At 37.7% G+C, this 24,466-nt stretch overlaps 1 protein-coding gene across 1 annotated transcript in view; it reads left to right on the plus strand.

Moving 5' to 3' along the window:
• Positions 1–11,474, plus strand: part of LOC139741634 (Y+L amino acid transporter 2-like) — a 44,948-nt gene extending 33,474 nt beyond the window's left edge. Inside the window, exons 3-10 of the mRNA XM_071652213.1 lie at positions 3,032–3,125; positions 5,097–5,141; positions 5,619–5,742; positions 6,301–6,404; positions 7,029–7,125; positions 8,396–8,545; positions 9,936–10,113; positions 11,047–11,474. Of these exons, the coding sequence (XP_071508314.1) occupies positions 3,032–3,125; positions 5,097–5,141; positions 5,619–5,742; positions 6,301–6,404; positions 7,029–7,125; positions 8,396–8,545; positions 9,936–10,113; positions 11,047–11,102 (848 nt within the window). The 3' untranslated portion in view covers positions 11,103–11,474. The remainder of the gene's footprint in view (positions 1–3,031; positions 3,126–5,096; positions 5,142–5,618; positions 5,743–6,300; positions 6,405–7,028; positions 7,126–8,395; positions 8,546–9,935; positions 10,114–11,046) is intronic.
• Positions 11,475–24,466: the final 12,992 nt, after the last annotated feature.

A 24,466-nucleotide genomic window follows, 5' to 3' on the forward strand; every position in this document is an offset into this window, starting at 1 on the left:
TTTACGATACCCTCAACATCGCTCATGTGGCCAAATTAATATCTATATAAGTGTGATATATTTCATAATAATTTCCCACTATTTTTCTTCAGATTACTTGACGAGGACCACTTTATGATGATCTCATTCTATACACGGGATTGTTAACAACGTCAATATCTTGAAGTATTTGACGCGCACTGAAATGAGATTATAAGTTTAACCATTATCACGCATCAGGTTACTGACAGAGTATTTTATATGCCGAATCATCGTGCAACCTTTCTTTTGTCAAGCTTCTTCAAACTTAATCAGCTTTTTTATGATGGCCTGATTACTATCAGCTGCAAGGCCCTATGGCATTCTACGCGTTTTACCTACACACACACACACACACACACACACACACACACACACACACAAACTGACTATAGACACAAATTCTGCGTTTAAACGATGTAACCTAAGATAATGCACTGATTACAGGTAGAATAAAGACGTGCGATTGCGGGCCAAAGGTTATTCAAGATTGATCGCCGGGATCAACGTTCACACACGCGACGAAATTGACTCTTAGACAGCAGCCTGAAGTCAAGCATGGAAGACCATGAAGACGTAAGCTCTATCGTCCATCACGACGATGACACTGGACAGAAACTTTCTCATCGGAGAAGTGTCACGAAGGATACTGATCTTGTCGAGGAGGAGGATGTCGACAAGTCGAAGAAGAAACTGGATGACGACGACGACGATGACCGAGATAAGGTTCGACTAAGGCGCCGCTTGACGCTGCTCGATGGCGTCGCAATCAACATTGGTATCATCATCGGATCTGGAATCTTTGTCTCGCCGAAGGGAGTGTTGGCGGGCGTGGGCAGCGTCGGGGCCACCCTCATCGTCTGGGCCTTCTGCGGCTTGTTCTCGCTCCTAGGCGCTCTCTGCTACGCCGAGCTGGGCACGATGATTCCGGCTTCGGGCGGAGCCTACGCCTACATCCAGGTCGTCTACGGAGATTTCTTCGCCTTCATGATCATATGGATAGCTTCCATTATGGCACAGCCTGGCTCGTTTGCCGTGCTCGCTCTGACGTTCGCCAACTACAGCCTGCAGCTGGTGTACCCCTACATTGACTGTCCTCCTCCACGGACTGTTACGATACTCATCGCTGACTGCTGCTTGAGTAAGTTAACTCCAAGAATTCCCCTCCACAAAACCCGTCTCCTGTCCTTTCATAGCCCTTTTAGTTGCTTTTGTTAACTATTAGAGATGAGAGTCGCAAGACTTTTAGTGGGAGTTCTAAGTTTCGTCTTGGACTCTGATGTATAAATGTACAAGTTCAACAAAAGATTGACACGCGTGATCTTAAAAGATTGGGAAACTGTCCTTTTTTTTCATTGTTATATTACGTTGGGAATGTTGTAATGTATTTTCCTGATTTATACAAAAACATTGCAAACACCATAACAGTTATTTTACAAGTAACTGATAAATACTGACTCAAGAAAAGAGGAAAAAGAGGAGCTGCAGCGTAAGTGTGACTTTCATCTGCCTTGGGCTGTCTGCATTGGAGAAAAAAAAACAGCAATTCCGACTTCATTATCAATGACACAATAGGGTAGTCCTCCGCAATTAGATTATGCGAGCAATAGTGCCCTACATTGGTGAGATGATTATCAGTAATCCAGACTCCAACATGTGATTGATTATCTCTAAAACTAAGCTTTGAAATTATCTCACTTTCGCAGTCTTCGTCTGCTTCATCAATGTTGCCAGCGTACGTTGGTCGATGTGGATACAAGACATTTTCGGCCTCTTCAAGATTCTCGCCCTTCTGATTATCATTATTTCGGGTTTAGTCGAAATTGGAAAAGGTATGTCTGTACACAAGTCCTCATCTCATTATTTTTTTTTTCGAATCATGCGACCCGCACTTTACGGAATGGCATGACCATCTTGACCCGGAAGGGAACGAGCGGCATCTGACTCCACTATGCGTCAAAATGATTTCATCATCTAAACTACTGGGCCAGACTATACGGGCAAATATAGGATTATGTTTGTCAAAACTAGCAGCTTTATCAAAAGTATGTAGGCCTATTGTGTGCATATGAATATACAAGTATATGTTTGATAGTCATTTGTTTGTATCATTTAATATATACATTTTGTCGAGGGATCCAGATGAATTCAGAAGATGCATAAGTTCTTGCTCTATCAGAAAAAAATTAGAATCCGAGCCTGCCAATAACGATCAACCTGTGGAACATGTAAGTTTTTTTTTATTCCTGTTGTCAGTAACTGACATTTATTATGTGACTAAGATCTAAGATATAAACAATAAAACAAAAACATTAGTATTGCTTTATTTTCATGAAGATTCTCGTTTATTCATTTTCCTACTTGTCACATCTTCTCAGAACCTTTATCATAGAATATGATTTAGTTCGATTTCAGAATTCATTTTGATGTTTTGTTTCCATGGTTGTAACATGTGTTCGTCAGTAATAAACGCAAAACAGAAGTGGTTTTACCTGTCTTAAACCCGTCTTGATTTCGTGTATGTATTTGCTCGGATGCGTGGTCGTGTGTTTGAGGTTGCGTGTCTAAGTTCGTGGTAATTAAATAATATTGCCTTTTTTTGGTTGATAATGAAGTTTACATTTCTTTAATCCACTCACATTCTCCTCATTCTCACATTTCATTTTGAAAGTTACTCATCATTTTATTTTTTTTGTGTGTGTGTATGTGTCTGTGTCTAATGTCAAGCCAAAGAAACCCACGTTTCATTGGAGCCCATAAATAGCAAAATTGATCCTCATTTGGCTGACTCTTCTGTTTTTGTAATTGTTGCAATCCATTTTCTATTTTACAAACGGAAAGTTTAATTGAAAAGAATAATGTTTTAAAACAGTTTTATATTCTCGTTACGCAGTAAAAATGGACTTTGAATCTGAGCTTTATTATAACTCTTTCCATGTCGTTGAAATTAAACTTTGCTACTGATATTTAGAGCCTTAGTTATTATCATTATCTATTTTTATTTCCCTGGTAGGAAACACCCAGAACTTTGAAAACGCTTTCGAGGGTACGGATCTTTCAGGATTGGGCGTGGCATTTTACTCTGGTCTCTTCTCTTACGCTGGATGGTAAGTTATTGTTTTTTCCCCCTATAATTTTCACTTTGCCATATAATTCTACTAACTATGGTTCACTTTCGCCGAATGCCGAATGTGCTGTTTGTCTGATTTTTACGTTGCAAGTTGCTTTTTTTTCAGGAAGCAGAATACACTTCGAACTGAGTGATCATGGATTAGGGTCATGCACGGCTACTTTCAATGCCTGTCTCAAAAGAAATTAAATATTCAAGATAAACATTCAGTTGATGAACGAAATTCTCATAATGACTCAAAGTCTCGACTAAAAAAAAGAGCAAAAGCAACGACACTTGAAGAATCTATGATAGGAGAATTAATGACGAGATGCATTTTCAACCAGAAAAAAAAAAAACTGACATGATAAGTCACGAACAAAACGTTCATTTCACTATATCTGTGTAAGCAAGGTTTCAAAACGTATCAATGCTTCAAATAAAAAAGGCAACAGCAGTCTGTGTGTCGATCTTTAATATGCGTCATTTTGTGACTTGCTTTTGCAGCAAAAATAGGTGCGTGAACAGGAAATGTTCTAGCAAAACAATGTAAAAATAGGAAATATTCAAGCAGTTAGAAAAAGCTTTATATACCAGACACTGCAACTTTTGTATTATTGCTCTCTTCGCATAATACTATGTGCAGATTGCGTGTGGAAAATATACATACAGAAACAACAGCTAACCTGTAGGTTATAATCAATGTGTAATGCGTTATTGTAACAAGAAGTTTGAAGACTTTTAACTGTATTGATGCCTCTGAGTCTGAGTCACCTGTTGAGAGAAATGATTATACCAACATGATTTGCCCGTCATATTTACTATTCCTATGGAGGGTTTATGACAATGGCGTACATAAACGCAGAGCTCCTGCAAATTGTAATCGTCTATGACTATCGCTGATCGTTGTAAATGTGCTCACAAATTAATCTTGATACATGGTGTCACGTATACATTAATGATTGTAATCGCTCGTGAGATGAAGGAAGATCTCTTATTGTTTGGTGTCTGAAAAAAAACAACATTCTGTTTGCTTGAACTTCCATTGTTCTTCATAAATGTCAATATTTTAGTTTGTTTTGTTGTTGATTTTTATCAAATATCAAATATGTACAATCAAAAGTCATTGAAGACTAGAAATGAGTGTGTTTACGAAGACAGGACCTACAGACCTAGGAGAAATTATGCCAACAGGATTTGTCTTTATGGTTTATATAATCTGCTACTATACCGTAATGGTAATCAAAGTAGTTTTTCTCCGTTGCCATGGTTACTGTGATCTGCCTTCTCATGACAGGTTCAAATTTACCCGGACATGTGATCTTTCTATGCAAGCCTTTACAGCAACAATTCATAAAACTGTTCTCTCTTGTATTTGTTGAATTATGAAAACATCAAACATATAAGTTATCGATACACGTATGTACTTCAATGGATCATTGAACATTCAGCTTATGGTGGCGTTGTTGACTTGAAGTAACTTAAAATTGATGCTGATTTTCCCTAGAATTTCATAAAAAGCGATGTAATGATGAAAGTGCTGACAGAATGTCGTTAATTATGTTCATCATTATTGATATTGCGTTTCCCACTGCACTGCGACAGCAAAATATAACCACAGAGGTCCCACTCTGTTACAAGAGAAGCAATAATTCATATGAGCATCTTGTCTCTCAATAAGAAGACTACCCACTATACCCCTACAAGATTTCCACATTTGATGTTGCCTTTGTGCATGACATTTTCTGGGTGCGTAAGCAGTAATGGTACATTAGTTGGAAACCTCTTTATATTTTTGTAGCATTTCAAATAATTAGTGGAGTTTATAGACAGTATAATATAGAAGAGCCAAACACGTTCTGTATAGGCTAATTAAACAGATGATAACGCGTGCATGTTTGATATCTACTGTTCGTTCTGTGACTCTCCAATGTCATTCAACCAAGAAATGTCGTTCTTATATTTGCAGGTACTCGCTGAACATTGTTGTGGAGGAGTTGAAAGATCCATACAAGTAAGAGCATCGACATACAAAAGTACAATAATCTAATTACTGGTATGTAGTCAGTCTTTATGTCATGTTAACGAATGCTTGCCATTTCTGTCAACGAATTATTTTGGAAGCACAACAAAATCTTGATTGAGTGCTTGAGTGGTTGTGATTGAGTGCTTTTGATAATGATGAAAACTTAATAATCTATAAACTTTTATCAGCATCGCTTTATTTTCGATATCTCAGCCATTTCAAAACCGTTTTTCATCAACTAGATTTTGAATTCCTCTCAGAATTATATGCTCTTTCATATTTCATAAAAGATTTCTTATTATCTAACAACAACAACAACAAAAATCATTAAAATCGTTGGAATGCTGAACCCCATTTCAACCGGAACTGTACCATCCCTTTAAGAAATGTTAGATGTGTAAATGGATACAAGATACAATGTAATGTACACACAATGATCTTTGAGCCTCTTTTTTCATCCGCCAGAAATCTACCACGTGCAATATACATAACTATCTTCACCGTCACCATTGTGTACGTGCTGACAAACTTGGCCTATTTCGCTGCCCTCTCGCCCGAGGAACTTCTGGCTTCCAATGCTGTAGCTGTGGTGAGTATGCGAAAAAAAAATGCTCGACAGCTCTTGTAATCACGAGTTAACCGTTCAATTTTTGGTGTTATCTAAATTTTCAACTGTAATAAACGGTATGGACCTTTTTTTGTGTGTGTGTATTGCAAGCTTTTCAGGAAATGAGAAATGAGAACATGTATGCGTATTGACTGTCTACTTACGGGAATACGCTGACTAATGAATAGCTAAAAACCGAATACAGGACTACGAGATAAGGACCTCGATATAGATAGAGACGATAGCACTATATTTTCATAAAACAAACACACACACACACACAAAAGCATTGATACCACTCAATGGACGAAGTATCATAATGGCACAGATAAAAGGGTCAAACTGCATTTCTAATAACAACAGAATAATGAGTCGGAAGATAGATTAAAAAGGTAAATAGATATGCGAGAGTAATGTAAGAACCATATACTCATCGCGCTATGTTATGATGTCATGACCTATCTATCTATTCAGCACTGTTGATTCGGTTTTTGTTTTTGTTTTTGTTTCTTTTCACCTGTGCTTAATTGCCGTCACAAGACGTATGGCGCCAAAGTGCTTGGAAGCTTTGCCTGGATCATGCCCGTCGCAGTGGCGCTCTCCACATTCGGCTCCGCCAACGGCAACATGCTCACATGCTCAAGGTTTGTATGCGTATAATATCGGGGCAAGGCAAGCACACACACACACACACGCACGCACACGTACACCTACGTATGTATGTGTACACACATACACACACACACACACACACACACACACACACACACACATATTATATATATATATATATATATATATATATATATATATATATATATATGGTTGAATGGATAAAGAGACATAGACAGGAACAAATTAAAACATCTTGATACAAGGCTATCAAACTTTACCAGCCAAAGGGCAAGCTTTCCATGTCCTTTCTTTTTTACATGTCATTTAGGAAGCTTGTTACGTTTAAGTAGAATTAAAGAATTTTTCAAATACATGTGATAGGTCTCCCAGTTCATACAACGCAGTCTATTTGATTTGACGATTTATCCATGCTGCGTGAACACAAGGCACTGGACGGATTTCTCGACTGTTTAATTTTCATTGTTTTAAACATCCAGTGGCCACCTATATTTAGTTAATTCGAGTTTATACGTGTTTCGATGAATTTATTGACTTGCCATGTTTGAGGGGTGTCAAAGCTCGAAGTCACTTTTGATATACATGTAAATATCTAATAACTTATTCATGATTCTAATATTTTTTTTTTGGTCCAGATTATTCTTCGTCGGAGCCCGTGAGAAACATCTTCCAAACCTTCTATCCATGATCAATATCGAGCGCAACACGCCTGTGCCGTCACTACTCTTCACAGTACGTTGTTACGTCCTATATACGGATCTGTTGTGGGCTGCTGTAATATAGTGTACCATTGTCTCATGCATACAATCAATGATCACTTGCACGCAGTCATAGTTCAGTCATGGTAGCTTGAAGGTTATTCATTTTGAAGGTCATCTTGATTTCTACACAGGACACAGTACAATATCCTACAATTCGTGTAACCCATTGTCATGAAATAAGTACGTGATCTCTGTATCATTTGACTCATTGGCTACGAGTACTCTGGTGTGCACATTACAAAATCTACTGAAATTTTAGAGTTTCGTAGCAGAGGAGTTAATGCTGCTAATCTGTCTGTATAACGGGACAGGGGATCTTAACACAATCAACGATTCCTGCTGAGTTGCCAATTTGAGTCACCTTCTGTCTGCATGAGGACTCTCTGAATTCTTACATAAGATCTCTTCCTGTCATGGCGTGATAACATACAAGCGGCCCCGATTTGGGGGATTATTTTTGCCCTTTGAAGTACACGTAACAAACCAGTATCTCCCTCGTTGCTCTTCAGCCCTCCCTGACTATGACGTATGAATATAATTGGCAGCCTTGTCTCTATTTGGGGGGGGGGGGGGGGGGAGGGGGGATAGCACACTTGATATGGAGGAGAAAACAGTATTTTTCTCCTCCAGATTTCATGTACTGTCTTATGGACTTATCGTAGTATAATCAGTGACGATTTCATATGTTCCTCCCATAATATTATCTGGAAACTCTTTAGCAGTAACGCTATCACTTGATCTCCAAAATGTCGGGCCTTCAGGGGATCGTAATTATTGCGCAGATGAGCTCATATTAACTCAAGACTTGTTGTCACACTGTTCAGCTGTTGTTGACAGTACCCAAAGTCATCGGTCATTTACAAATAGAAGGAAATCAAACATTAGATTGGGCACGATAGACGACATGAGAAGCAATTATTAAGACAAACAGGCAATTGTTATCTTGGCGTCATCAGGTCGAGTTCGTCACAGTTGTTGTTTTTATCTATATGATGGTATGAAGGCCAACTTGGTAGTAGATGTTAATGACAAAACTGTTCGTGTTTTTTACCTAAAATCACCGTGACAAATCTTCAGAACATAATCATATTTGGCCCTTAGAAGGCAGACTGAATTAATTTCATTGGAGATTTACATTATGTCCTGAAATGATGTAGGAGTCAATTGCTCGAGTATCTCATCAAATTTTCATGGTATTTTGCCTCCTTCCCTTGTTTTGTTTATTTTTTATCTATTTCCAGTCTCTACTGACCATCCTGTACTCGCTAGCCGGCGACGTCTTCACACTCATCAATTATTTTAATTTCGTCACGTGGTTCAGCAGCGCCCTCGCCGTTGCAGGTCTTATATGGCTACGATACAAGGAGCCAGACAGACCCAGACCGTACAAGGTAAAGGTCGTGTGCCGGGGAAAATTAGGTTTACCTCTGACAGTAACAACGATCCCTAATTTTGCAGGAGGGTCCCCGAAATGATGATTTTGATAAGGTCTTCTTTATCCAGGGTAGCCTCTTCACTTTTGCCTCTGCTCTACTAGAGGGCCGTGCGATTATTATTACCCTAGCGTTGTCAGGTACCCATTTATATACCTGGGTCAAGAGGGACGTGGTGGGTAAAGACATCTTGTCCAACATCTTGTAAGCACTGGGCGGGAATCGAACTTGCATCCTTCCGATTCGGAGTGGGGAGTCTTATCCACTATACCACAGCCCCGCCACTAGTCTGCATGGTCAAACTCAGCCTATTCTAAGACAATTCAGAGGACCTCTGTCTCACTGCCGAACAATGGGGCAATTTCAAATCTGCCTTAAATAAGAATAGTCAACGTATACTGAAACGTGATATACACCTTTTTAGGTCCTCCAATTTTATTGACTGACCACATTATATAATTATGTTTTATAGATTTAGTGAGTTGCACACACCATAGCAATTGAAATGTGAAATCGTCGTTTTTCTGCTACTTTAAGTCACTTACAGTTTGTTTTTCCGACCGTTCGTTGTTCCGAAGGCTCATTCATTAATCTGAAAATGAAATAGGGTTTGTTATTCGGAAGGTTCGTTAATCCAAAATTAAATAAATTTCGTTATTCCAAAGGTTCCATAATTGTTTTTTGGTTAGTAGGCCTACTCACCTTCCTTTCATTTTTGGTTTAATGAAGCTTATTCAATTTTCGGATTAATGAATCTTGTTCATTTTCGTACTAGCGAACATTCGGAATAACGAACCCTATTTCATTTTCGAATTGACGAACTTTTGAAATTACGAACCTTCGGAGTAAAACCACAAACGTTCGCATTAACGAATCCTATTTCATTTTCGGATTAATGAACATCTAGGTATGGGAATTTGTGTGTTTTAGAATAACGAACCTCCGAAATAACGAGCTTATGTCATTTTCGAATTAACGGACCTTAAAAATAACAAACCTCACTCGTTGAGTCATCATCTTTATTATTATTATTATTATTATTATTATTATTATTATTATTATTATTATTATTATCATTATTATTATTATTATTATCGTCATTATTATTAGTATTGTTATTATCATTTGTTACCATTACGTAAAATGTAGTTTCCTTAATTGTCAATAGCTATACAGATAGTGAAAAAAAAGAAGATATTAATTACAAACCATGCTAACAGACAGTGTTTTGAACGGATACTTGAATACATCCATTCAGGCAAGGGGCTACGTATACAGAAAGGGGGGGGGGTATGATGCACTCTACATTACACATTTTTGATTTTCTCCTCTCAAAATCGCCGTACAGGTCAACATCCTCCTCCCCATAATCTTCGTCATCGCCTGCATCTTCCTGCTCGTCATGGGAACCATCGCTGCCCCACTCGACACCGTCATCGGTATCGCCATCATGTGCACGGGCATCCCAGTCTACTTCTTCATCGTGCGACCCAAGAACAAACCTCTGTGGGCGCTCAAGGCCAACGGTGAGTATACCGCGGTCACCTGACCTTATCCTCGGTCACCTGACCGTATCCTCGCTCACCTGACTGTATCCTCGGTCACCTGACCGTATCCGCGGTCACCTAACCGTTACTTTTCTCTGAAGCGTAAGACACAATGACGAGCTTGAATTAAAAACAACAACAACGTTTCCGCAAGTCCTTTATGCAATTTACAGGAAAACTTCGTTATGACGAGGACCTGAAAAGTACGGCAATTACCTTATCATATCGGGTTTCTCACTCTAAATCATTATTCAAAAAAAAAGAGAATAAACAAACAGAGAAATATTTACAGTTGGAACTTCCAAAATCACCTTGTTACAAGAGGGGGTCGTTTTATCCAACCTCTTTATAATGAGGTTTTTACTGTATAAACATTATTTTCTGCTATTAACATTGCTGTTGCTGCAGCTATAAATTTTCTACTACTTTTGTCGTTTACGATAATATCACTCCTCCTCCAATTAATGGTATATAATTGATAATTAATTATTATAGTCTACAAATACTGTGACTATACAATGGACTTTCGTTACAGCAAACCATTTGGAATCACGTAAACCATGTCAAAATTTAGTTATTCATGTATAAAGAGGATTTCAAAAAGCAATACGTGGAAACTTTAAAAGATGGGGCAAGAAACTGTACTGCTATATTTTCTTATGATGAAAGAAACTTTTATAGAAATTTGTGACACATGTAGTAGAGTGACATAAACATATTAACTTATAATACGTTTCACACGTCATGAAACTTCTACTTTATACGGATCCCTACCTTTTGGCAGCATGCATACACACACGTCCCCTGACACAAATTCCGATGAAGGTAAAAGTTAACTCTCGAGCATTGTAGCTGGTCGACAGAGATTGAGCTTCTTTTGATGATTTCGTTCCGTTTGTATTTTTTTTACAGACTTTGTCACCAGATGGTTCCAGAAGCTGATGCTGGTGTGTGCCGAGGAGAGGTAATCGAAGGGCAGCTGTGTCTGTACTTGCATAAGCGCTCCAAGGAATATTTATCGTATTAGGAACACTTACAGGAACTCATAGACATGATGGTACTTGTCATGCGCTAGAGAAGTCTCGACGGTCCAGTCTGTGTGGTTCTGGTTGGCATTTTGAACATTTCTAACAATGGATGGCGCTCTATAGCTATTATGAATGTACTCCATACTGTGTTTCTGTATTAGAGTACTGAGTCGCCTTTCGCGCATTATGCATCTTCTCATATAGAAAGACAATGCAAATTTCTCTTCATTGTTTCTTGGCATCTCACTAAACAAGATCAATGTTTCCGTCATTAGTGAGGAACTTCAGCTGACATCAATTTAACATCAATCTCGCATTGAACTTTCCGTATCAATACTATGTTTGTAAAGATCATCATTTTCAGGGCATTTTTTTTGAACATATGACTATTTTTTTAAGTTAAACCCTGACTCGAACAAGGAGGCAACATTTACGCAGACCATGATATTTCTGAGATCAGCTGTCGTGAAATGTCTCGCCCAGCAAATTTGATAGTTGGTATTTAAACGTAATAGTCTAGACGGTTGCGTCATTGGTGGATGTGCTTGAAATCACACAGACTTCTCTGAGGTGTTCACTTGTGGAAAATTCTTTGTATTAGATTTCTTGTAGACTGATACCTGTGACGGTGATTGTATAGGATGGGAGTGTGTGCACAATGTTTTATTTTGAAGTGTGTGGAAGTGTGGTTGTTTGTTCAACATTGTTCATTTCTTACAGTACATAGCACTTTTTTTTTAAGACAATAAAAGTGCATAAATCCACCAGCGACATAATAAGCTGACTGAGCTACAGGATATATGATGCTACGTGTATGTCTTGCCAATGGAATTGTGTGTGCGATAGCGGTTTTATGCACTTTTATTTTTTATTTTTTTGGTCAGTGTTTTACTATTTCTTGCACCCCAGTTACACGGTACTATTGCTCAGACGCACATGTTAGCATAGTTATCATAAGTAAATGGAGAAAGTAATATTTTATTTGATATCTTTTTAAATCTACTCGTGGAGGATTGATCACAATCTCCCTTTTGGTTCCCCTGTGCTCTATTCTTATTAGACGGTATTGTGCGAAGACTTTCATTGCTATGTATTGGTTTGTAAAAAGTTCATTGACTTTATCAGAATGTATAATACATGAGTATATGTTTACTATAGGATTATAGGTAGGACTTACATAGATGCAGCACACCGCAATGTGCTGGTTAGTAAAACAGTACATTTCTTGTGAATAGATCTATTTTACCTCTGGGAAGGATTGTTTTGCTATTTGTTGTATATATCTCTCTCCATCTTTTATTGATATTAATATGATGACGATGAAGATAATAATGTACAAGTTGTCTCACATTTTCGTGAGGGCATGCAACATTCCATGATGATTAATTTGCACAAAGGTAAAAGTTCCGTATGTTTCGTATTGTCTGTCCTCAAATTTAATGCATGCATACATACACACGTATACTATATAAAATTATATACAGTATGTCCCCAAAAAAATTACAACGGGGCCCTCCGCAATGATATCTTTAAAAATAGTGAATCAATCTAAATACAAATTCAGAGTATGAAACTATAACTCATTGCCCACATCTTACAGAAAATCCCATTCGATTTGCTTCAGTGGTCAAAGAGAAATACGGAATTTTGTAGAGGATGTCGGGAATCTCTTCTGTCCAAGTTCTGTCTATTGTTCACACACAAGATCATCGAAATGCTAAACTCGGAAGAATCTGATTCATGACATGCTTTACAACAATCCACATTTCTCTGTGACCGCTTAACCAAATCGAATGGGGATTTCTGCAAAATAGAGCTAAAATGTTATATTTCCAGACCCTGAAGTAGCATTTGAAAAATTTAATCATATTGGGCATTATCAATGCGAAAATCTTATTGTAATTTTTTGGGGGGACATACTGCAGTAAGTCGCCCCAAAAATTACAATCAGATTTTCGAATTGATAACACCTATTATGATCAACCTGTGTACATGCTACTTCAGAGTCTTAAGGTATAACATCTTAGCTCTATTTTGCAGAAAACCCCATTCAATTTGGTTAAGCGGTCACAGAGAAATGTGGATTGTTGTAAAGCATGTCATGAATCGGATTCTTCCGAGTTCAGCATTTCGATGATCTTGTGTGTGAACAATAGACAGAACTTGGACAGAAGAGATTCCCGATATCCTCTACAAAATTCCGTATTTCTCTTTGACCACTGAAGCAAATCGAATGGGGTTTTCTGTAAGATGTGGGCAATGAGTTATAGTCTCATACCCTGAATTTTTATTAAGATTCATTCACTATTTTTAAAGATATCATTGCGGAAGGCCGTGTTGTAATTTTTTTTGGGACATACTGTACACATGCAATTTCAGGACAAACATACATGACATAATGTATATGATATGACCTTGTCGAACAGAAACAATACCATTTATCATTGTGTTCTCTTAACAAATGTAAGAGGTATGCAACATCATCAGGTGCTATATTCCACAGCATATTTCTTAAACGTGTTCTTTAACAGTCATGCTGTCATTACTTATTGAACGTATGTGGTGTACTAAACTCTAAGCAGAATGATCCATCAGTCGGCAAATATCTTACTATGTGTGTTGTTCCCCAACAACATTTATAGGTATAACAAGAAAGACATAACATTATTGAACTCCTCTTTTATACTATGATTTATATATCTATAACGGAATGCACTGTACGCGCTGTTTATCACCGAAGCGTCGTGGTTCATTTGACACGTCGAGTTGTTGTTGTTGTTGTTGTTGTTGTTGTTGTTGTTGTTGTTGTTGTTGTTGTTGTTGTTGTTGGTTTTTTTTAAACATAGAATTTTCGTACGGTAGCGATATGTGACAACAACGGTGATGACATCGATGTCGGTAACGATGAGGACGATGATGACTGTGAGACATCTGTAGTTGTACAATTTATGTGTACATTCCCTTATCACCTATTACAACTGCCTGACAATAATGTGTATTTTGCATAAACGTGAACTGCCAAAATTTAGAGTGAGAGTGAAAGAGATAGAGATAGAGAGATAGGTAGAGAGAGAGGGAGAGAGAGGGAGAGAACGGTATAACGCGTCTTGTTGCCTTATGGTATATACTTAAAAGTCAGCATTAACTATATTCATAGTCTCGCGTTATAGACACAAGACAATAACGTAAAAAAGTGCCATGATCCTAATAGGACGTCTCAGGATTCAGTATCAATGTCGAAATACGTAGTCTTCCTGTAGTTACGTCATTTTATAATCTGAATCAAGGATATAACAGATCATAATACCAGTGATATGCACAAAATAATGCACATACACAGTCTATTTGTCCTTCATGTTAGAATCTGTGTGGATTAGTGTTGTCGACATTATTTAGACTTTTCAGTTCCAAGACCAGCAGAAGAATGTGACTGGTAGTTTTGAGTGAAAGATGTAAAGCCTCAAGACTCTCCTGTTTTTGTTTGTTTGTTTGTTTGTGTGTTTGTGTGTGTGTGTGTGTGCGTGTGTGTGTGTGTGTGTGTTTGATTATCATTTTATTTGTTTTTCGGCGGGAATGTGAGGAGAGTTACACTGAAAAGTTTATGCATGTCACGTTCGTACGATAATAAGCAGGCGTTATAGCATGCATTATGTCTGTTGATTTGTATAATCTAGAGACTGTGTCAGAAATAAATTGTTAATACCATTAGATGTAATTTTCATTATGTGTATGTAAAACGTTAAATTGTACATTTACTATACTAATACATTTTGTATAATATATCGTATCAATGGCTTGCTCTGTTTAGTTGAATGATACGAGTAATGATCGATTTTGGAGGAAGACATCCTGTCAAGAGGGGGCGCAATTACATTCCGTCCCGCAGACGACATGAACGTGAATTCGCGGTCGATTCTCTATGAGACGTACATTAGCAGAAAACCTCACAAAACAAGTGTTGTTGTTTTTTCTTAGCAGTGCAAGTTACGTATAACGCATTGCTTTGTGATTGTCGGACAATGGATAATGTACACATTTTAATTTGAGTTTAAACAGGGTAGTGAAGGTCATTATAATGTGCATTACTAAAAGATATACGTATCGTTGTTACGTAATAATGTCGGTGATTCTGATGTGAGCATAGAACATGTAGTAGTTTTAAAAAATGGTACCTCTTTTATTTTTAGCTCTTGTTTTGTTGCTGTTGATTTTTCTTTTGCCTTGTTTATAATTTATTTTATTTGTACACGGTGTATGATGAGTTACCATCAGATATACGTTCGTATATTATGAAACGTATAACTGTTGTCTTTTCACCCTTTTTTTCTTTTCCCCTTACATGTTCCACGTTGCACATCAAGACTTGCGTACATGTATTACTGTCCTTATTTTTCCTCGTTTTGAGATACAATGTACATGGATTTTTTTTCTCTTTGAAAATAAACGATTAAAGCAACATGAAGTGAATTGTGTGTTATCATTCATTCCATTGTATTTTGGAAATATGGAAAACTCTCCCTTATGAAGGGTGAAAGCAATATTCATTTTTTTAATGCGCTATGACAGAGATAACGAAATACAGTAACAGCCCAAGCACCCTTTCTGTTAAATTTAATCCCTTCACAAGGAGAGGGTCAGGCCTATTCTCTCTAAGACTCTATACTAGCATCCCAGTGGCAACGGGTTAAGAGGGAAAACCCTACCCTCGTTCAAGAAGTTGAATCAAACAACATTAGATTATAAAATAAATCTTTTCTTTTTTTAAAACGAAATTGGCCAAAGGGGGTGGAGCTATTGGATTTTCACGTCATCATGTCTTTCACGAAGTCACAATAAGAAATGCGACAATAATGTACAGTATAATGACCATACAACTCTAGCAGTGGTTTGCATATAAAAAGTATACACGTCTGTCTGTCTATAGTATCTGTCTGTCTGTTGACACTTTGGCATGTATGTCATTTCATTTTTAGAGAATCATCACATTAATACGTAAAACTGACACAATTACCACGATGCACTTGTGATATCAACGGCACCGTTTCATGAAAACACGTGAAAGTAATGTGAAATATCCACAGCTTGATGTCATGCTTTTTCCAATTCCATTATGGCAATGCAGCTAGTGACGTTGCTTTCATTTATTTCCCCTCTATACTATTGATGTCAACTTGAAAATGGAGCGGAGTTTCTCCAAAAGTGTAGTAATGTATACTCCATGCATGTCTCGAAACGTATTGCCGAATCTGTGCGCACCGTTACTCTACACTGCAAAAAGTCCGGTGTTAAATAGTGAACACCGAGCTGGTGTTAAATTTTCGGTGCTCATTTATGGTGTTAAATTAACACCTCCGGGTGTCATTTCCAAATTTTAAACTGTTTTTTGAAGAGTTTCTTTGTAACTGCACTTCTTGTTGATTTTTAATTTAAACAAGACGATCAAGAATTTTACATTAAAATACTAGATTTTTGAAAAAATGTGAAAATAAATTTACACCAAAGTAACACCAGCTGGTGTGGTCTCTTATTGAAGCTGGACGGGTGTTAAACCATTGATATTAATACCAACAAATATCAAATCAACACCATGTGGTGTCATTTTAGAATTAACACCAGTGCAGTGTCAAAATAACACCAGGTACAGTGTCAAATTAACACCACGAAGTGTCAGGTGAACACTTTTCAACACCATCACAGTGCATTTTTAACACCTGTGGGTGTGGTCCTTTATTGAAGTTTGATCGGTGTTAGATTTAACACCCGTGGTGTTAAATCTAACACCGATGTTTTTACAGTGTATAGATGGCGTTGTCACAGGTCTCGCGTCCGCAGTAGCCCATTGCGCAATCCAGGTCAGTGTAGTACATAATAACGTGAACTGGCAATAGGGGGGGGGGGGGGTAATAGCAGAGGGGCTTTTGCAGTTGAGGGAAAAGGGATGTATAATCGCAGCTGTGTCACTAATGGGTTCATGTCATTGTTAATAATAGCATGATATCAGAGGCAGAGCTAACTTGGCTGTATCCGAGGGCTGTGCCACTGCCATTTCCATTGCCCCATCTTGAGCACGGACATAAGTATACATGCACAACGTACACCTAGATTTTGGTGCAATCAAGGTTTAACCTCCTTGGTACAATAAAGCCCAGTGCAGGGCCTTTAAAACCAGAGTTACAGCTTTAACGTCCGGGCAGTGTTTCCTGTTTGTTTGTTTGTTTGCTTGCTTGTTTTTTTAACCTGCCTGTTAAAACGGTCCCTGCAAAATGTAACTTTTGAGAAATTCTACCCCGACATTACCCCAACAACTCTTCAATTCAAATGCTCTCGCAGTAATGTTCCCTCGATACACTCAACACACATGCGCCACTAACAGTCCAAACAGAATGACACTCCGCTCGCCGATCACGTGCATGGATTGTAACCACACCCCTTCGCGCATGCATGACACGGGTAGGTTGTTATGGAAACCTACCAGGAGGTTTCCAGTCCCGTGTGTGAGGTGAGGAATTTTGTTCCCCGGACCAGGGTACGTTCTGTTAAAACATAGCCTGGTGAGTTCAATGACACACGAGTGGGTATTCACACAGTGCCTTCCGCTAGGTGCAAGTACTCCATGGGATTTGACCCTCGGACCTTTTGCATGAGAGTAAGGAGCACTCTCCTCTGTACCTCGTGACATCTTTTCACTGCATGGTTTTAATTTGATTGATTTGATTTGATTTGACCTTTTTTTTGTTTACGTGACTGCTTAGGAAAGCATAAATGCTTGTAGACAACCACTGCTACCAGAAAACTCTCACTACAGACACTGTGATTGACATTCCGTGGTCATAAGCAACTGAACCAAGACAGCTCCTCTGGTTGTCTGAATTTCAAATAGGTTGGCCCTGCTTTTTAAATGATATGTTTGAGAGTATACCAGAGACAAAAACTACTGCCAACAATACACACACACACACACATACATACACCAACTCACACACACATACACACACGTGCACACACACAAACACACACACACACACACACACACACACACACACACACACATATATATATATATATATATATATATATATATATATATGTTGATAAGGTAGTCCACGTGTTGGCAAGATAAAAAGATAAGTAACAAAGCTGCAACAAAGTTCATGCTGTATTCACCAACGGTTTATTTCTTCACACAAATTTTCGAGCGTCTCGCCGCCCTTTCTCAAGTATCAACACTTGAGAAAGGGCGGCGAGACGCTCGAAAATTTGTGTGAAGAAATAAACCGTTGGTGAATACAGCATGAACTTTGTTGCAGCTTTGTTACTTATATATTATATATTTATATATATATATATAATTACATACATGATATAAGTATAAAAGGGGGAATATACGTTTGAAAACAAGGTATCTTAAGGGGAATTCGTTCCAAAGGGAAATTTTTGATTCCCTTTAGGGTTTTGACAATGTTTTTCAAAGTCTTAAAAATCATTGATCTGGGGCCTCAGGACTACAAAACTCCACAGTAGGGCACAGATGGCATAGTGTGTATAGATTGAGGACTGTACCATCAATACAATTTAGGGGAGATTGGCAGGGATGCAAAAAAAAACAAGGAAAAGTAGAAATTACGCGGTGCGTAATATATGTCCCCGCCGGAAGTAGCATTTAGTAGCAAAATGTACAATATAGGTAAAAAGATCAAGGTCAAAGGTCAAAGAAGTCAAAGGTCAAAATTCTATGTAGAAGTTTTGAAGCCCTCACCTAGTGCCATCACATAAAGCAAACGGAATCGAAATCGGGTTAGAAATGGCGAAGGAGTAGCATTTTGTAGCCAATGTACAATATAGGTCAAAAATCAAGGTCAAAGGTCAAAGAAGTCAAAGGTCAAATTTCTGTGTAAAAGTTTTGAAGCCCTCACCTAGTGCCATCACATAAAGCAAACGGAATCGAAATCGGGTTAGAAATGGCGAAGGAGTAGCATTTTATAGCCAATGTACAATACAGGTCAAAAATCAAGGTCAAAGGTCAAAGAAGGCAAAGGTCAAAATTCTGTGTAGAAGTTTTGAAGCCCTCACCTAGTGCCATCACATAAAGCAAACGGAATCGAAATCGGGTTAGAAATGGCGAAGGAGTAGCATTTTGTAGCCAATGTACAATACAGGTCAAAAATCAAGGTCAAAGGTGAAAGAAGGCAAAGGTCAAAATTCTGTGTAGAAGTTTTGAAGCCCTCACCTAGTGCCATCACATAAAGCAAACGGAATCGAAATCGGGTTAGAAATGGCGAAGGAGTAGCATTTTGTAGCCAATGTACAATACAGGTCAAAAATCAAGGTCAAAGGTGAAAGAAGGCAAAGGTCAAAATTCTGTGTAGAAGTTTTGAAGCCCTCACCTAGTGCCATCACATAAAGCAAACGGAATCGAAATCGGGTTAGAAATGGCGAAGGAGTAGCATTTTGTAGCAAAATGTACAATATAGGTCAAAAATCAAGGTCAAAGGTCAAAGAAGGCAAAGGTCAAAATTCTGTGTAGAAGTTTTGAAGCCCTCACCTAGTGCCATCACATAAAGCAAACAGAATCGAAATCGGGTTAGAAATGGCGAAGGAGTAGCATTTTGTAGCAAAATGTACAATATAGGTCAAAAATCAAGGTCAAAGGTCAAAGAAGGCAAGGGTCAAAATTCTGTGTAGAGGTTTTGAAGCCCTCACCTAGTGCCATCACATAAAGCAAACGGAATCGAAATCGGGTTAGAAATGGCGAAGGAGTAGCATTTTGTAGCAAAATGTACAATATAGGTCAAAAATCAAGGTCAAAGGTCAAAGAAGTCAAAGGTCAAAATTCTGTGTAGAAGTTTTGAAGCCCTCACCTAGTGCCATCATATAAAGCAAACGGAATCGAAATCGGGTTAGAAATGGCGAAGGAGTAGCATTTTGTAGCAAAATGTACAATATAGGTCAAAGGTCAAGGTCAAAGGTCACGACTGAAATTCTGTGTAGAAGTTTCAAAGCTCCCAATTGGCTCATAAATGACAGAGAAGTAGCAAATTGAAGATTTTGATCACACACGGACGCACACACGGACACACGGACGGACGGACACACGGACGGACGGACGGACGGACACACGGACACACACACGTACGGAGCCCGTTTCATAGTCCCCTGCTCGAACTCGTTCGGCGGGGACAAAAAATGGGTGTATATATTGGATGTGCATAGAAAATGGGTCATGGGGGAATTAAGATATATCTGCTTTTTTCTTTAAAAAAGAGTTGTATTTTCTCATTAACATACAGAATTTAGTGGCATAAGATGCATTTTGTGCTCTAGTCAGTACAATTCTGCACTGAGCCCATATTAATGCATATTTTTTCAAAAAGGGCAATATTTGCATCTTTTTCTGAATATTTTCATGCTTTTTATCAAAATTCCCCAAAACTATCATTTATTCCGCATTTCCCCTTAAGGCTGGAAAGAGTGTTATAATACGTATACATGTATATATATATATATATATATATATATATATATATATATATATATATATACACAGACACAGACACACACACACACACACACAAACACACATATATATATGTATATATATATATATACACACATATATACACACACACATACAATAAGAAATCTTTGTTCGATGTCCCACACAAACAAAATGGAATCAACTATGTGCAATGAGAGATATTTATTGTAGTGAAGAGGCGTCAAAGAAGGTTTCGCAAAGACAAAGTACATATTCTTGATTATTAGTACATAAAACAGCAATTTACACGACTGTGTTCAAGATAACGGAGATTAAAAAGATACCAAATCATTTCTTGGATCAATTCATAACCCACGCATTAAATGGGACAACTTTAAAATGCATTTGTCGACACTGCGAGTAAGAAAATATCTCAGTTTATACAATCCAACAAAAATGACAAATATACAAAGGAATAAGGACTTGTTTATCCTCAATATGTGTATTTCTCACAAAAACAAATCTCATTATGCTTTTTGAAAATGAATACCATTACATCTCTCACTACACACATCACATAGTCTAATATCAAGTTATTACAACTTAAATACTAGGCCTAATTAATTCTTATATACAAATTAGGAGATTCCGAATCTTCCTTATTCATTTCAAGAAATTAGTTGCACTTTTATGGTTGGTAAACTATAATGCACCCACACATGGTGGAAGCAAATAAAACTACCTTGCATGAATATCAATAAGCCAGTAAATGACTTGACAATGCATCATGTCCATTTGCTGATAAATCGACCAAGCATAAAACACACGGGATATGAATTGTCCTTATTGACTTCAAAATAGTTTATGAGTGAAGTACATGTACAGCTGTATTACAATATTATTCAAAGCCACTTATCACACCTTCCGCACCGATGTCTCCATCATCAAAATACAAGAAGTTGATAGGTCATCACTTATATTATTTATTAATTTTTATTAATTTATTTATTTATTAACCCGTTATGGTGACCGAGCCTTCTCTTCCATTGCTCCCACTCTTTGGAATAAACTCCCTCTTTATATTCAGAATGCCTCATCTGTCGAATCATTTAAAATTCTTCTTAAAACTCACCTGTTTAATCAGCTGTAATTTTTTTTTTTTCTGGAGGCGCACACAGTTATCAATTATTGTACCATTGTATCACATGTATTTTTCTTTTCTTTTCTTTTCTTTCTTCTTCTTTTGTTACTGTTAACGTTAATTTTGTTAATGTTATTGTGTTTTCTAGTCTATTTGTATGAGTAGCAAAGTGCGCTTAGAAACGTCAGTATGAAGCGCCATATAAATGCAATTATTATTATTATTATTATTATTTGCTATATCTAGCCACATACAACAAGCCAATAGCAGATTATTTCAATTCATGAATATTCAGTGGAGTTGATCGAGATACTGTCATTGTTTTGACAGTCATCAGTGAAAGGTTATCAGACATAATGTCTTCTTCACTATATACTGTGAAATTGATTCTGTATCTCACTGCTCATTCAGATTTGTGACCGTCTTGCAGTCCGTCAAATGTTTGTGCCAGAAATTTCACAGCCAAAATGTTCAAAATTGAAAAGAGAGCAGACCTGTTGGCCGTAGTATCACAAAACATACATATGACATTATTGCACTGACGACTTCCATTATCTGAACTCCTTATACCACACTGTCATTAGCAGCAACACAACCACATTCCACACCCTAAAAATATGGCTGGCATATTTCTGGGAAAAAAAGAAGTGATAAAAATCTTTTAACATTATCATTCAGCATAGTGAAACATCATCATTTCTTCATGACAGTGACAATGAAGGTTTTAAATTGATATAAATGATATGCCTGCCTCAATAAGGCTTGGATATGAGAAAGAATGCTAGATGAGAGAGATAGAGATAGACTGATAGATAGGTAGATAGATACTTGTAGACAGAAAGATAGATAGATAGATAGATAGATACTTTTAGATAGGAAGATAGATAGAGGGATACTTGTAATTAGATAGATAGATAGATAGATAGACAGACAGACAGACAGACAAATAGATAGACTGATAGGTAGATAGATACTTCTAGAGAGATAGATAGATAGATAGATAGATAGATACTTGTAGAGACATAGATAGATAGATAGATAGATAGATAGATAGACAGACAGATAGATAGATAGATAGACAGACAGATAGATAGATAGATAGATAGATAGATAGATAGACAGACAGATAGATAGATAGAGATAGATAGACTCATTGTCAGCCATCATTTCTACAACTTAATCCAAGTCAATATGTGTACACAATACATATTGTTCCCTTCCTCATCCCTGTCAAAAATTGGATCATACGAAAATATCTTCATGCTTCAGGTCCTGTTGTATTATAACAAGATACAATCAAACAAGTGAACACCAAAAAAAAAAAAAAAAAAAAGAATGATGAGCGGTGCAGTCAAAATTTCATGACATTAATTCTCTGGTTACAGCATACAGCACTTGATTGAAATTGATGATATATTGAACCTATGCAGCATTGGGCACCACAAAGACGCACTGAATCCTGGAAGCAAGGGGAAATACAAAAAGCAACAGAAAACTTGACAAACATGCTGATTCACTACTGTTGTAAAGGTGTGAGAAGTCTGAACTAGAATTAAAGCATTTAACCAAATTATAACTGTCGTATTCAGGAGAAATTTGGTGGAATCTGGATAAAGAGAGCTTTTCCATAAACACACAAACACACACACACACACACACACACATACACACAAATGCTTTCTCTCTTTTTCCTTCCCTCCTTCAGGAATTCCAGTTGAAGATTGACCAATAAAGGGCTTTTTACACTTGTAAATTTTTGCTTAGTCCCGTACCAACGGTGGGGCTAAAGGGGGGGGGGGGCCTTAGCCCCACCGTTGGTACGGGACTATCCTTAGCCCACTTTCTGTTTACACTCGTTTTTGCCAAAGTGGGCTAGCCCCACCGATAATCCCGTACTATCTGGCCCTGCAAAATAACAGGGTTAGCATCGCAGTTGCGGTGCCAAGCAAGTAAGTGTAAACAGAACGAAAAAAATAATCTGGGGCTAAGCGACAGAGACGAAGTCCGACCCCCACTGACCAATCAGAAATGAGGTCATCAAGTGCTGCCGGTGCGTGCGTGTACGTGTACAGTGCACAGTGTAATCATGAATATTCATGTGGTTTGGAAAGTACCGGACTAAGAAGTGTAAAAAGGTCAATTTTCTCCTTAGCCCCAGACAAGAGCTTAGTACGGGACTAATTGGCGAGAGTAAAAAGCTGAAAAAATTGGTACGGGACTCACGATAGTCCTGGGTCAGAGAAAGTACGGGGTTAAGAAACACAAGTGTAAAAAGGGCTATAGTCCTCACATGCACAATAATGGATTGTTGTTTGGTCCACGAAAGCCAGTTTCTCTTCCTCCCTGCCCCCACCCCCATCTTCACACAATGGACATAATTGCTAGCTTGAAGCACATCATGATGTACATTGTATTACACTTGTCTTGATTATGCACATCTTGTGGCCATGTGGTAACACACTACTAGTAAACTATCAAACCATTAGGTCTCGGGTTCACATCCTCTTTGCCACAACATCAGAATCTTTCGATTGAACGATCTCATCAAAATCTGAAAAGAGAAAAAGGTCTTTGAAATGAATTGAACTACGGAATGAATAGAAAGAAACAAGGAGATGTCATGCTTTTCATAATGATACCTTTTGTAAGAATAGGTATGCCGTATGCGACTTTCTGAATTGTACTCAA

This window comes from Diadema antillarum, unplaced genomic scaffold (genome assembly GCF_040938485.1).
Source record: "Diadema antillarum isolate AM-2024a unplaced genomic scaffold, OU_Dant_1.0 seq00000941_RagTag, whole genome shotgun sequence".
In the NCBI taxonomy this organism is placed as follows: domain Eukaryota; kingdom Metazoa; phylum Echinodermata; class Echinoidea; order Diadematoida; family Diadematidae; genus Diadema; species Diadema antillarum.